This window comes from Leptonychotes weddellii, chromosome 6 (assembly GCF_054177405.1).
Source record: "Leptonychotes weddellii isolate Sample4059 chromosome 6, ASM5417740v2, whole genome shotgun sequence".
NCBI lineage: Eukaryota > Metazoa > Chordata > Mammalia > Carnivora > Phocidae > Leptonychotes > Leptonychotes weddellii.
In genome coordinates, this window is record NC_138374.1 from 7,942,053 (window position 1) to 7,956,958 (window position 14,906).

A 14,906-nucleotide genomic window follows, 5' to 3' on the forward strand; every position below is an offset into this window, starting at 1 on the left:
CCCCCGTATCAATGATCCGAATCAATGAGAACACCAGCTTTCCACCTCAGTCATTCTGCCTTTTGCATTTAAGTACAGCATGTTGAGTTCACACACAAACAACACAGATTTTCAACAATCTTCAAAGTAGTTTGCCGTTTCAAACCTTTTCTCACCTTTCCTTGAAATGACAATATGTCAAAGAAACTAAAGGATATGATAATATGAACCCTATATTTTATTTTTTTAATTCTAAAGGTATGAAAAAGAATTATTCCTGGAAAACTACTTGAGAAAAAAAAAAAAATCAGTGAAATCTTAAACTTCCATCATCAACTAGAAACATTTATACTAACAAAGTTTTAGACATAAGATATAAAAATAATATTTATAAATACAAGGATATCTTATAATCACAGTCAAATCTTTAAAAGTCACATAACTTCAATGCCTTATCTTCAATGGAAATTTACAATTTCCTGAGAAAAAGAACTGTGATCACCATTTGAGGTACCAGCCTTTCAAGATAAAGGGCCAAGAGAATAACTGACAATTGCATCTAGCTCCTCAACCATTAAAGGACAGCAAAAGATTTCAAAGATATCTGCCGTTTTTAATGACTTTTCCTCTCATAAAATTCTTATAGCAGCTGACACCACCACCAACTCTCCTTCAAACTTTAAGGATTTGAGGGGAAAAGAGGCTCACTAATAAACAGGGCAATCTTGTTTAGCAGTGATGACGGGGAGGGGAACCCACCCCATGTTTCAAAAGAGGTAGTCATTACCTAAGGATTATCGCCTTCTCTTAAAAAAAAAAAAAAAAAAAAAATCCAAGTTCTGCTGTCAGACCAGCTAAAGAACTCTATTAGTATCAGAGTTACAAAGAGGCAAAAAAAAAAAAAAGAGTACAGCAAATTCCATAATCCTAAATTTCCAGATTTAAATTTGAAATCACTGGCTTGGTAAATTGAAATATGTGCAAAACGCTCTCTGATTACCATATACCTGTCAAGCATCCTGGACCAAGAAAATCAGAAGACCTCTATTCAAACCACTGATAGATTACTTAATCTCTCTGAACATCAAGATCTTATATGAAACTGGGTTAACACACCACTCTATAACACAAGGCAGTTGAAAATGTAACTACAGCAAATTCTAAATCAGTACTCAAAACATTTTTTAAAAAGCAAAGCTTTAAAAGGCAGTGACCAATGAGATGAGATCTTATTTTCAAATTCGCAAACAGGGGGTGGGGAATAGGTCAGTACCTGCTTGTTTGGAAATGCCCGGATGCAGCGAGTCTGGTACTTGAGGCTGGACTCCCGGCGCTGTTGCACATAGCCCATGTTCCGTAAGTCCCACACCAGCACTCTGCGGCCTGCAGTGCCCACAATCAGCCGGTCTCCAGACACTGAGAGGGTGTACACCTTTCAAGAAGACCAAAACTTACTAAATCCACCTATTTGCCTAAACAGGCCATTTTGTCCCCAAAGAAGTCCACTAACTGTGAAACCATAAAAGTTAGCTGATCAGGTTCTCAAACACAGGCATTAAATTTTAAATGCTACGGTTACACAAACCAAGTAATGTGCACAAAATAATCAATCCAAAATATTCTTAATAGTCATGTATCATATAATGTACATTCTAATTAATTCTGCAAAAACACTTTTGAAGACTTAATTCTCTTGGTTACTAAAACAAATTCAATTATTAAGCAATTTTTCCAGCCTTCTTGTTTCATTTAGTAACAATGTAAGTGTAAAAACTACTCAAAAAAGGAGATAATAAAGTCATAAAAACAATTCAAGATACCTCTCGATAGGCTTCTAGCTTTTCATAAAATAATCATTTTCCAAGTTATTTGTCTAAGACCACCCTTTAAAAAAAGATTTCATATTGTTAACTCTAAAAATCTTGATTTTCTAGCTGTCACAGTGAATAAAAAGGCCTTTCCAAGAAGAATGAAGGAGCCATCATTAATTAGCTGCTTAGCTGCTTTTGGTGGCATATGTACTCAAAATTAAAAGAACAGTGGTCTGGCATGTGACAAAGCACATTCTTGTGCCTTGATGTCCTACTAAACACTCAAGACAAAGTTCATCTTCAGCGAAAATTTAAAAAGCATTTTCTCCCTTACAGGCATCTATTTTCCCCACATAATGCCCTTTTTACGGTATTAAAAAAATTTCCATAAAAAATTCCTTTATAATCATAGAATTTCCTGCCAGCAAGTATTTCAAGTGGTTTGTTTTCAAATATGTCAAATTCAAATAGTAAATTCATGAAAATAGTGCCAAAATGTATTTTCCTGATCATATTAAATAATTTTTTTAAATCTAGACTTCAGGCATAAAACTGTACTCTGGTTATTACTTTCAGCTAAGAAGCAACTCTAATTTAATCTGATTTAATATTTTTAAAACCTGAAGAATCACTATTAAAAAATGAAGAGAGCCCACGGCCTGGTAAGACATCTCTTTAACATTCAGTAACTAAACCACAAGGTTAGTAATCACTAATGTGTTAACTATATACCACCACCCCAAAATACCAAGTTAGGTTTAACAATACAACAACCCAAGAGTCGCAGATTTCTGACCTTAAAATTCAACAACTAATTTGACTAAGGGAAAAATCAGGAATTAAAAAGATTCAAAACAGTAGATTTAACATAAGCATGTTTAAATAAGAGAAATGCGAGATCTACTGCAGTTTATTCAGAAAGCACAATGTTTGCAGAAAAATAGAAATTAACCTAAGACATGTGAAACGCCAAACTTGAAAAACACAGAATCCAGAAAGAGATCAATTTATAACAGTACAATCAGATTGGGAATTTTATCTTAAATCTTTACTATACAGGTGACACACAAGCTTCTAATAGGGCTTTCCATCCCCACTGATCGTAAATCATGTGAAACCACTGTCATGCTACTGACTAGGTATATACATTTATCAAAGAAAGTATTAAAAAAGGTGACATAATGAACCTTGCTGAACCAATAAGCAGCTTGATTCAGTGTGGCTGTCCATTATACAATATTCTGTCAGCAATTTATCACAGCTCTTAACATGTTACATACAACCATAAATCAAAACTAGAAACAATGCAATTATTTTATTCTGAACAAAGGTCTTGCCAGGAGTAGATTCGACTGTGATGTGACAGAAATAATGGCTCTTTGGATGCACTACAGTATATAATGATGGCTAACAGGAACTGAATAGTATATTTACACTAAGGAAATAGACTCAAGTGAAGGATACCTTTAAACTGCTAAAACAATCAATCTTTAAAATTAACTACCACCTGATAAAGTCTGATGAGGATAGAGCAAGAATGCTCAATTACACTTTCATTGTACAGATCAAAAGATCAGAATAATACACAAAGTTTCAGTTTTAAAAAAGCTTTCTTCAGGAGAGCCTTCAAACGACATCTGTCAACATTAAAAATAAATAAATAAATGGCAAAACCCAGGGAATACAGGACACCTTTCTAACTTCAACTTCAAGATAACCCATTCCACCTTTTTTTTTTTTTTTAAAGATTTTATTTATTTATTTGACAGAGAGATAGATAGAAGAGCACAAGCAGAGGGAGTGGCAGAGGGAGAGGGAGAAGCAGGCTCTGCACTGAGCAGGGAACCCGATGGGGGACGCGATCCCAGGACCCTGAGATCATGACCTGAGCCGAAGGCAGACGCTTAACCATCTGAGCCACCCAGGCGCCCCCCATTCCACCTTCTTAACAGTCCACTCAAATGAAACCTCAGGTCATAAGTGAAAATGAGTGATGCTCTGTCCCACTTCCTGGTTTGGGCATGTCAAACCCAATTTAAGGCAATCCAACAGTCTTTGCTAAATGACTTCTCTGAAAAGGCATTGAGTTGCTTCTCAGTCCCGGGATTTAAAGCATTAACAATACAGAGCAGTGGGTTTATTTAAGCCACTACTATCCAGTACAAAGATGACAACAAACAGAAAAAAAAAGCTGACCCAAATACCAAAATCCAATCCCTTTGCTTCAAAAAAAATCAACTTTTTTTAAAGTAATCTCTACGCCCAATGTGGGGCTCGAACTCATAATCCCAAGATCAAGAGTCGTGTTCTTTACTGACTGAGCCAGCCAGGTACCTCTCATCAACTCTTAATTAACCTTCAAATTCAACACCATATTCATCAAACGTGTATCAAATCAAATCACCCCAAAGATTATAATTTCTATTTTGAATGTAAAGAGCCTACCTTTTCAGGCTGAGAGAAGGTCCCTGCATTACAAGGAGTTCTGGGATCCCACAGTTTAACCGTCTGGTCCCAACTCCCTGTCACCATCACATTCACTTCAGGGCAGTATTCAACACATCTGATAGGGGCATCATGGGTTCCAACGAGATTTTCTACAGGGGGAGAAAGAAAAAAATCACCCAGCTTTACTACCTCCACTAAGCAAAGATTCCTCAAGTGAACAATAGAAGGAAACATTGATTAAACTATAATGAATCGGCTTCCACCAACTCAATGAAAATGTCTGCATATAGAAAAATTTCTACATGACTATCAATAGTCATCCATTCCTCTCTGTTCACCTTACAATGCATGGTTTAATTCAGTAAAATGGTACATACCAAAGGCTGACTTGAATTTCACATTACATTAAATTGGTGGCATATCTGACTTTTTTTCCCTCATCTGATTCTAGATTCCTTAAAATCAGAAACCTTGTTGAACACCATAGTTCCGACTTTATCTACTGCAGGTTCTGACACACGGTAGGTACTCAAATACCTGCTGAATGAAAGAATGAGTAGAGAACTCTGGTCTCCTGGATCTGGATAAAACTTACTGCATTAAAGCCAACATTTATAAGAAACTTATTTACGTGGTAACAGGATATCTGAAAGCTGGGGGATAAGGCAGGCAGGGAGTCTTATGATTAGTCCACTTGGTTTTCATGGTGGGTCAAATTTCCAACAGACAATTTCTTTCCTTTCAATTTCAACTCTTCACACTATCGCATCCATTCATTCAACGAACATCTACTAAATGTCAAGTATGTGCCAAAATCTATGCCACATGCTAAGGATACAACAAAGAAAAATATGTGATCCTGATCCTCAAACAGGACAACTACCTATTTAAAAAATGTATCATTTAAACAAGAAAAAAAATGACCTCATGAAGTTCAGCAATGACCTCCTGAGAATAAACAGCTAATTCCCTTAACTATGGTCTCCATATCAAAAATCTTTGTATTTGTGTTTTTTCCCCTAAGTTTTCCAACAAATAGGACCCAAACCTGCAAGCTAACTTACTATATAGAATAATCTAACAAAACCATAGTTTTGCAGTTCTAAGTTACATGACAAAGTGACTTTCATGAAATAACCTCTTCTGAGTCTTTTTTTTTTTTTTTGACAAAATATCGTGCTCATCTTCTTTGCATTCTCCCATCGTCCCGCTAATGCTCAGCTAGTCACCTCTGTGCCGTGCCACCTGCTTCAAGGACATCTATACCTAGTGTATGCACATACAAAAATAATGTTTTTAATGCTCCAAGAGCTCTGTACATTTGAGTTCCATTCCATTTCTGCTCTGTTCCAAAGTCACCATAAAAAATTGGTGAAGTCATTTCCTATCCAGGCCTCTAAGAAACTAACTTAAAAAAAATGTAATCTTATTATTCATTCAATAAATGTAACTGAAGCATATTCTATGCTAAATTATCACACAAGCAGAATTAACATAGTAGCTGGACAGGACTGGCTATTTTATAATATCAGATTTTTAAAGACCTATCATCCTTCAGTCTGAACTAAATAAGCTTCTGAAAAGAGAACACTCAAACATCAGCACTGTCCTGGAAAATCTTAATGAACAGCAGACTACTATGGGGTCCAGTCCACTTCTGAGGACAGGTACAGGTCAAATACTTAAGGATAACTTCATGTAAACACTTAAGAGTGGTGATCCTAATGGAACGAATTTACTGAGAAAGTACATGCATATTTTGTGATCAGTAATTTAATGGTTATCATTTAAACAAAAAAGTCTTAAATTGAAGCTACTATTACTTGTAAACAACTTGGGAACTAAGCAATTCAGGAACCACTCTTCCTAAATAAACATTTACACTTTAGTCCCCTAGCTGAGAAAACAACAAACTGATAAAAATGTGCCCATATTACCTTGATCAGTGTTCAAATCATGCATTTTCAATTGATGGTCTAATCCCCCACTCCAAGCATGTGTTGGATCCTACAAAATAAAAGTTTCAAGTCATTCAAAAGTTATAGACGTTTACTAAGTGTTTCAAAATTCCTGTTTCTACAGCCAACTGTTCACTTTATGCTCAGGATGATGTACACTGGGCTCTCACACACACAAAATAGAGCAAATAAGTGGTCACCAAAATAACATCAGCAAAGTAAGGAAGGACTGTTCACCACACTGGCTGAGAGCACACAGGCATTCCTATTTCCTAGGGAAAACAAAAAACCTTCCTTTTGATAAGGCAACCAAATTTTATTGTCTTGTAAATTTCAAATACAAATGTCATATATCCACAAAGTTTGCAGGGTTACTCTTTTTGAAAGAGAAGACCGTTTCCGCCGTCTGCATAACCCCAACCCCCCAAAAACCTGTATTTGGCTCAAGACAAGTGTTCAGGAAAATCTTAAGAGCTAGCCAAATAACTACCGACAGAAGCTTCTACCCGACACTGGTAGGAGGACGGTATCAGCACAGGATATCCTAAAACAAAGGGGGCAGGTGCGCGAACTGAGGACACCTACATAGAAGGCGCAGTCCAGGACGGCGCCGGTGTGCTGGTACTTGAGGCGCATGGAGTTGGCCGGCACATCGTAGAGGCGCACCGACGTGTCCCAGGAGGAGACCAGCAGGAACTGGGAGGTGTTGGGGCTGAACTTCACCGAGGAGATGCCATCCTCGGGTGGCTGGTTCAGTTTGAACTCGTTAGAACCGGTCATCTACGGAACAAGCGACCAGTCAGTCCCCAGGGGCTCGGGATGGGGCGTTGGGCTGACTGCACGCCGCGTATTCAGGGGACTTCACCGTAAGGAGGTGCCATACGGGGCGGGGGGCTCTCTTAGGGGGGAAGGACCTAGAGAACGTCGGCGACTCGGAGTCTGCGCCTGCGCAGACCCTGCGCGCCCGCCGCAGGCGGAACTCACCCCCTCCATACCCCTCCGCCCCTTCTAGGTGCCCCAACCTGCCCGGCCCGCGCCGGGGTACCCCTAACTGCAGCCCCCAGCATAGCCTACCACGGGCTCCCGCACCCCGGCCCCTCCGCCAGGCCTACCGCCCCGGACGCTCCTAAAATAAAGAGGATTGAAAACGAAACGGGTTGCCCGCGGCCGGCTCCGACCTGGGATGTCACTAAAGAGTCCGCCCCAGAACCCCGTCGCCTCGCCCCTGCTACCTTGGGCTCCCTTTAGAAGCAACTTGGCCGCCGCTGACCGTCGCCACCACCTCCTCGCTTCCTTCCGAGCACTCGCGGGCTGGGCGAAAGAGGCGGAGAGGAAGCTCCAGCACATGGCCGCCATTGGCTAATTTCAAACGCCAACGTCTCGCTCGAGGCAGCCAATTGGTCCGCTCGGAGGCACGGCGACGGTCAACCCAGCCATCTTGTTCCGGCTCAAAGGCAAACCGCGGCTTTTCCGATCACGTGGTCTCCCTTTATCACAAGGCTGAGGCGCGCGTCCTCGAGAGGGACGAGGGGAAACTACAATTCCCAAAGTGCGCCGCGCCAAGGCTGAGCCCACGCACTCTCCCGCCCTTGTGCAGCACGCTGGGAAATGTAGTTTCCTGGGGGCCGACGCCTGGCCGGTCTTCTGAATAGTAGGCGGGAAAGATGCTCTTTACAATTGGACCCGTGGCGCACTCCCCAACTCAGTCTCTCAGACGCAAGAACCCCATTTTGGTCAATACTTCTGTAGAGCTAAATTATTCTCCCCTTCACTGGACATGCATACGCCCATGAAGTTAACCCAAAATTGGAGTGGAAATATTTGCTCTAGTCAATTGCATTACTTTTCCCTGATTTATTCTCATTTTCCTGGCGTTTCCACCCCTTAACCAGGGTCTCACATTTTCCATTGTCTTAAGATCTATTGATATCATAAAAACTCATCCTTATTTTTACTATGCTTTATCCCTCCATTCCATCTTTCTGCAAACGTTTATTGAGCACCCACTGAATACCAGGCCTGGTGAGAGCATCTGGGAAGATACATTAATCAGACAGTCCTTGCTTTCCAGAAGGGTGGACAGACTGGAAAAGAATTACTCTGCAGTGCGTTAAAGCTCGAAAGCTTCTGTATATTTAAGCAGGGTCCTAAAATGACAGCTACAAGCTTCTCTCCATTCACCTTCCCACCCCAAAAACTTCCTAGAGTTGCAGTCTCAGTTTGCTCCTGTTATCTGTTTCTAGACTCCTACAGAAATAGAAGAATTGAGAATTTGCTTCTGGAACTTACTTGATCTCCATGAAAGAAAAGTAATTCTTAATTTATAACTAGAATGCTGTGACTCAGTTACTCTTAAATATCAAAAACTCATTGACAATTTTCAACCTAATCCATACTGTAACCTCTTTTTCACTGCCTTTTGTGGAAAAAAAAAATCTTATTATGTGATTTTGTATGAAGTGGGAGGAAATTGTTGGAGTTAAAGTGTTTAACTTTTAAGGTATATTAATAGAGGAAAAGTGTTGTTGGTCTTTACCCATTCACAGACCCTACTCAGGTGCACTTCTTTTTAGGATTCTTGACAAAATAAACACACACACAGTAACCACCCTTCTGCCCACTGTGTTGATATTACTGCTAAAAGAACAGAATCTTGCCCTCCCTCATTGCCAGTCCTCATACTTGGTTCTCTATATTTTCTCTTTCAACAAGTTAAGGGTGAGGTTAAGAATTTTAAAATGCAGTGCCTTGCCTCCATTCTAACTTTGGCTAAATAATTTTATCTCCAAATAATTCTATTTGGTTCCCCCTCCCAGTTGTTTATTTAATTCTATTAGAGTTTCAAGATTCTGAGCATGAATTATCTGCTAATAAAATCTAAGTGTATTTCATTATACAGTGTGTGTATGATTCAGGTCCCTCTGGGCACACAGTTGCAGCCAGACTCTATTCGAGTTTTAAGAAACGTCAATCTTTTAAATCCAGTTTACAGCCTGAAAGAGAGGCTGATGATTTTGCTGATTATTCAAATGAATTGATAGTCTTGAGATAGGAGATCTGGCCACAATGGAATCTTGAACATTTTAAATCCAAATGCAAAGTCGTGTGTGTGTGTGTGTGTGTGTGTGTGTGTGTGTGTGTGGTAACACTCAGTTACCTGTAGGAGCAGGGAATTCCCAGAAACTAATTACAGTGTTGGATCACCTTTGACTGCTGATTTCTGAAGTAGTAAAAGGATTGAAATATCCACTATATGATATCATCCCTGAAATCTTAAGGGCAAAATCACTCTGCCATTAAGAGCCTAGAGTGGCTAGAGAAAACCACTTCCTATAAGATAAGTAAGCATAAGGAGGATACAGTGACCCAACACTGTTAAAACTATCATCTCTTGACAAAAACATAATCTATTGAAATGCAGACAATAATGAGATGGATGGAATATTCCTATACAAGTAGGTCCTTGAGCAAATTGGTTGTTTCAGCATGGAATATTCAAATAACAACTTTAAAGGACAGGAAGAATTTAAAGTGGATCATATGGAAAGAAAAAATTCTTTGGAATAAAATACATGTACCAAATAAATCAGAAGAAAACGGACCCAGTGTCACTTTTGTTTTCTCTCTGTGTCTATCCAATATTTAGCCCAGTTCTCAGCAAGTTCTAGGGCTCAGTAAATATTTACTGAGTTAACTCAGCTGGAATGAAATAAGTGGACTAGAACTCACTTAGCATCTGCAGATGTGTTCTTGGATAACAACCCTCTGACGTCATCTTGAAAGAGATTGTAATTTTCATGAAATCTTATATGAGAAGAAAACAACGACCTCAAAATGGACAAGAGACCAAGCACTTCAGACAAAATACTGCGGGTCACATAGATCTGATTTACAGATAGCCTCTACATTTTCATAAAATGCTGATAATTTCGATGCCTCTCGCCTCAGAGACAAGTCCATCACGCAAATGTTTTCCTTCTAGAGGATGAAGTCCGACCTCCTCCCTGCGCTCTCCCAGCACCCTTGCACCGGCTAAGGGGACCTCGGGACCGGAGGCGGGAGGACCGGGGAGGTCTCCCCACGTGACACGGAACCAACGTCCTTCTCTAAGGTCCAGTCATCTTTTCCGACGCTTTACACGGAACAGGCGGCTGCGATCAAACATTGCAAAACTCTGCGATTGGCATGACACTCGCGCTGCTATTCTCTGGGTGCCGCGCGCTCCCAGCCCGCGCGCGGCGGCAGGTGTTAGGGCACGGAAGCCGGTGGGCACGCAGGCCCCGCGCCGCGGTTCCTTTCAGCGCGACTGGCCACGTGCTTGCCGGTGACCCCTCCATTCAGCCACACACAACGCAAACTATAAACTATAAACAACAACAATCAAAAAGTGCGCGGAAGCGCCTTTGCCGCGCGCCTAGTCTCCAGCCTCAGATCCCTCCTCGGCCGAAGTGCCGCCTCTCTGCGCCCAGTTCCGCGCGGCGGGGGACCGACAACTGTGCCACCCGCTCGGGAAGTGTACGCGGCTGCAAGCCTGTCGCGCCAGGCTGGGCGATGAGCAAAGCCGGCTCTGCACCTGGTTCAGGCAGCGCCATCCCACCTGACCTTCGCCCTTGGAAGGAGGCGCGTGGCAAAGGCTGGACCACGTCGCACGGCGCCCTGCTGCGGCTAAGCCCGAGGCGCTCCCAGTGCTGGGAAGATGCTCGTTCCGGGAAGGTAGCGCTTCAGCAGTGAGGCTCCCCGCCTTTGTCCCTCTCAGCGCGGGCTCCGGAGATGGATTCCTGCCCAGGTGCGCCTCAGCCAGCGCCAGGTCTATGAGCATCGGGGAGTGGAAGGGGGTGCAGCTCTAGCCCACGTGCCGCCTCGACGGCGCCAAGGTCCCCACCTTTAACCCCTGACCCCAGTCCCACCCTCCACGTGGGGTGGAAGCAAGACCTCTACTGCCTGCCGCACGCCTCCACCGAAAATCGAGAAAAGCCGCGCGTTAGCACGCTGGGCAATCAATCTCCCCAAAGTTAGCAACGATGCTTAAAATGTTTTATTGTTTTCCTCTTTAAAAATATTTACAGATCTGAAATCTCCTCCTACCCATCCTCGGAACGAGGAAAACGAAAAGAGGCGTTGAGATAATTGTCCAAACACCTCGCTGGCTTTGGCCGGCTGTGTGCGCATGTACATACCTACAGGTGTATATATGGGGAGAGGAGTGTACCTGGTTCTGTTGGTGTTTTTCTGATTTTTTTTCCCCTACCGATCAATGTAGATCTGGCCGAAACTCCCATTCCCACCACCACCCGAGAACATCCCCTCCACAATGGTTTTCAAAGCGTATTGGTTTGTTTTGGGTAGAAAGCAGGCGATCTGGCTTGAGAAATGCCGATAAATACCCGAAACAATCAAAACAAAAAGTAGGGCAGAGGCCATAAATAAGAGATAATGAATACACATGGTGTATTTCTTAATATTTCTGGCAACACACCGCCCCGCTCCGGAGCCCCGGGAGGGGGCAGCTGGAGGCGGCCGGGAGAGCGCGGCGCGGGCCGGCGGCCGCTCAGTAGTCGAGCTTGTTGTAGAGGTTGTAGAGAGGTAAGGCCGAGAGGTTGCTGCCGGGGTAGTAGAGCGGCGCGGGGAAGGCGAGCGAGCGCGGCACCGGCACGCGCAGCAGCGAGCTGTCCCGGAACACCAGCGGCATTCCCACCAGAGTCTGCGCCGAGGCGTGCGCCATGTTGGCCGCCTCCAGCTCGGCCGAGAGCTGCCGCTTCCACTTGTTGCGGCGGTTCTGGAACCAAGTCTTGACCTGGGTCTCGGTGAGCTGCAGGCTGGAGGCGAGGCAGGCGCGCTCCGAGCTGCTCAGGTAGCGCTTCATGTCGAAGGTGGACTCGAGCTGGTACACCTGGCTGCGCGAGAAGACCGTGCGCGTCTTCTTTTTGGCGGCGCCCGCCTGCCGCTCGGCGCCGCCGTCCCGCGGCCGCTCTGGCCCTGGCGACGGCGAGCCCGCGGGTAGGAGCCTCTCTTTCTCTTCCTTAAAGTCCGGGTGCGAAGGAGAGAGGAAAGGCGTGCGCTCCGAGCTCGCCGGCCCCGCGCCTCCGCTGCCCTTGGGGGTACCTGCGGAGGGAGAACAGACAGGAAGGCATGGAGTTGGGGAGCCTCCGAAACCCCCAGCCCTGGCCAAGACGGGGTGGGGGGATGGCAGGCGGCTGCAGCCTTGGTCCCAACCCCTTCCTCTTCTACCTCTCGGTGGAACCCAAAGCCCAGCACCCTAGCCTTGAAAAAGCAACGGGTCCCAGCTATTTCGAGAGTGTGGGGACTCTGTGCCCCCAGCTTCGGTGAAAGGGGAGCAAGTCTGGACGGGGGGACATTAGCATCATTTTAAAAGGTGATTTTGCCTTGTAATAACTGAGCTGGAAGAGTTCCCCGAGCTTTATAGTGTGGCATCATTTCACAGGCCGTTTGTTCGGAAATCACGCTAAGGACTAACGCGGGGCTCCCCTTCGTCAGTGTTGTAAAGAGGAGCCATCTCTGAAAGGCACCATTGTCAATCATCTTGGAGTGGTAATCAGGCCGGGGGGGGGGGGGGGGGGGGGAGAGAGAGGAGAAAAAAGAAGCTGGAAGAGATTGCAGTAGAGACAGATGGACCGCTGGGACCCGACTTCTAGACCTCTTGTTCGGAAAGTATCCGACCGATGTACAAAGGGGATATTGAGGGCAGAGCCGTGTGTGCGGCCCGCCCTGTACCAGCCCGCTGTGGTATATTCTCCTTCCAACCCAACCTTCTCCAAGACGGTTCCCGTCACCTCCCGAGCCCCCTCCGGGAGGAGGAGACAACAACGCGGGCGCGTCCCCTCCCCTCCTCCCTGGACCCCGGGCGGCCCGGGCTCTGGCCAGAGGGGGCCTGGACCCCGGCACAGCTTCCCTCCCCTAGAGCTTGCTCGCGGCCGACCCGGCGGCGTGCGATCCTTACCCAGGCAAGGAAAGGGGATGGGGGGGTGATGCTTGGGGCCCGGCTCCTTGGGGCCGTGCGGGTCTGGGCAGAAGCAGGCAGGTGCCTTCCAGCCGTCGTCCGGCTCCTCCTCCTCCGAGGACACGGACAGGCTGCGTTTCCTGGCGGGCCAGCCGGCGGGCTCCCGTGGCACCTCCGAGGGGCCCCCGCCCAGGATGGACTGAATGGTGAAGCTGGAGACGCCGCCGGCCGCCGGACACCCCTTGCCTGCATCTTCCTTGCTGCCCATCCTGGGTTCATAAGAAATCGGAGGAAACCAAGAACTCCCTTTAGAGACGATCTGGGTGGAAGGTGGTGCAGGCAGGCAGGCGGGGGGAGGGGCGGGGAGGGGAGCCAGGGGGAGGGGGCGGCGAAGCTGGTGAGGCGTCCCCTCTGCGCGGGGGACACGCGGGCACGGGATGGCTGCACGGGGATCCCTGCCTGCCCGGCTCTGGGTGTGCCCGCCCAGCCCCACCGCGAATGCCCCTTCCTTGCCCGCCAGCTCTCGGGGTCTCCGCCGGCGCGGAGGTGGCGCGGCTTCATTTGCATAGAGGTTATCCGGACGCGGCCAATCGCAGCGCCGCCGAGCGGCCCCGGAAATTTTCAAAAAGCCCAGGCCCGGCACGCAGCCACTGTGAGCCCCGGAGCGCGCCGAGAACCCGGCGGGCATCTGCTGTGTCCAACCAGGGACAGCAGGGCCGAAAGCAGCATAGATTCCAGCTCGCGGTCCTAGCCTCTGTATGGACTCCCACCGCTTGCACTCCGGCCCCCTCGAGGGGCACGGGCAGTGCGAGGCTCCGAGCTGGAGTGGCCCGACGCCTCCGTCGGAGGAGCTCAAACAGGCTGCTCGAGGACCCTCCCCTAGCCTCCAACCCCTTCTCCTCCGGGCGAGCGGGCAGAACTGGCACCCCGCAGACCGCTGCGTCCCGCAAGGGAGGGAAGGGGTTTAGGAGCATGCGCCTCCGAACTGATGCCATTCCTGGGAGCTTAACTGGGAGGCCAGGGGCAGACAACTTCTGCCCATCCCCGCCTACAGAGCTCACCCCGTCACAGGCCCAACGGGCCTGCATGATCCCTGGGGTAGGAGAGACCTAGATCTTGTTGCAAGAGATCCTGGTTCAAGTCCCAGCACCACCATTTACAGACTGCGTGAACTAGGACAAGTCCAGTTCCAGTTAGAACCTCACTGCTCTCACAGATGAAATGAACTTCTCATTAGCATCCCCCCATGTCTCCTGTTTTGAGGATGGCATTAGGTAGGAATGGGAAAGGCACCGAAAGCCCAGAAGCACTAGGAGCTCATAGTAGGTACTCTGTAAACTTTTGCTTAATAGCTCACCGCCAACCGCCCACCCTCTGTTTCACAGGTGATTTCCGGTTTTTGGCAAATGCTGCAGGCCATGGAACTGCTGCAGAAATAAAAGCACTTTGATGCTGGGAAGAAGAGGAGAAGGAGGTGAGAACAGGTTATAGTTTTAGAATTAGGCAAAGTCGATTCAAATCTCATTTGGGTGACCTTGGACATGATACTAAAACTTTCTGAGCATCGGTTTCCTCCTTTCCTAAAATTAGAGGAAGCAATGCCTACCTCGAAGAAGTTAGGTTAGGTCAAAGTGGCCAACTCTGAGGCGTGGGTTAAGTGTTTAATAAACCGTGGTTCGTTCCCTCCTTGCGGACGCCTCTAAGCCCTGGCTCTCTCCCCTTTAATTCCCAGATCGGCTGTTATTGGATCTA

At 46.3% G+C, this 14,906-nt stretch overlaps 2 protein-coding genes across 3 annotated transcripts in view; both read right to left on the reverse strand.

The window, feature by feature from the left end:
- The window catches only part of LOC115939264 (mitotic checkpoint protein BUB3), an 11,286-nt gene extending 3,696 nt beyond the window's left edge, over nucleotides 1–7,590 (reverse strand). For both annotated transcript variants that reach the window (XM_081823336.1, XM_081823335.1), the window contains exons 1-5: nucleotides 7,429–7,590; nucleotides 6,782–6,976; nucleotides 6,176–6,245; nucleotides 4,236–4,387; nucleotides 1,253–1,411 (exon numbers count right to left, since the gene is read on the reverse strand). In XM_081823336.1, coding sequence (XP_081679462.1) covers nucleotides 1,253–1,411; nucleotides 4,236–4,387; nucleotides 6,176–6,245; nucleotides 6,782–6,976 — 576 coding nt within the window. In that variant the 5' untranslated portion in view covers nucleotides 7,429–7,590. The remainder of the gene's footprint in view (nucleotides 1–1,252; nucleotides 1,412–4,235; nucleotides 4,388–6,175; nucleotides 6,246–6,781; nucleotides 6,977–7,428) is intronic.
- Nucleotides 7,591–11,744: 4,154 nt separating this feature from the next.
- On the reverse strand, nucleotides 11,745–13,422 carry HMX2 (H6 family homeobox 2). Its single transcript, XM_006734109.2, has 2 exons — nucleotides 13,155–13,422; nucleotides 11,745–12,298 (listed from the first exon to the last, which is right to left on the reverse strand). Exons 1-2 carry the CDS (start codon nucleotides 13,420–13,422, stop codon nucleotides 11,745–11,747), a joined length of 822 nt encoding a protein of 273 aa, XP_006734172.1.
- Between the last annotated feature and the right edge of the window lie 1,484 nt (nucleotides 13,423–14,906).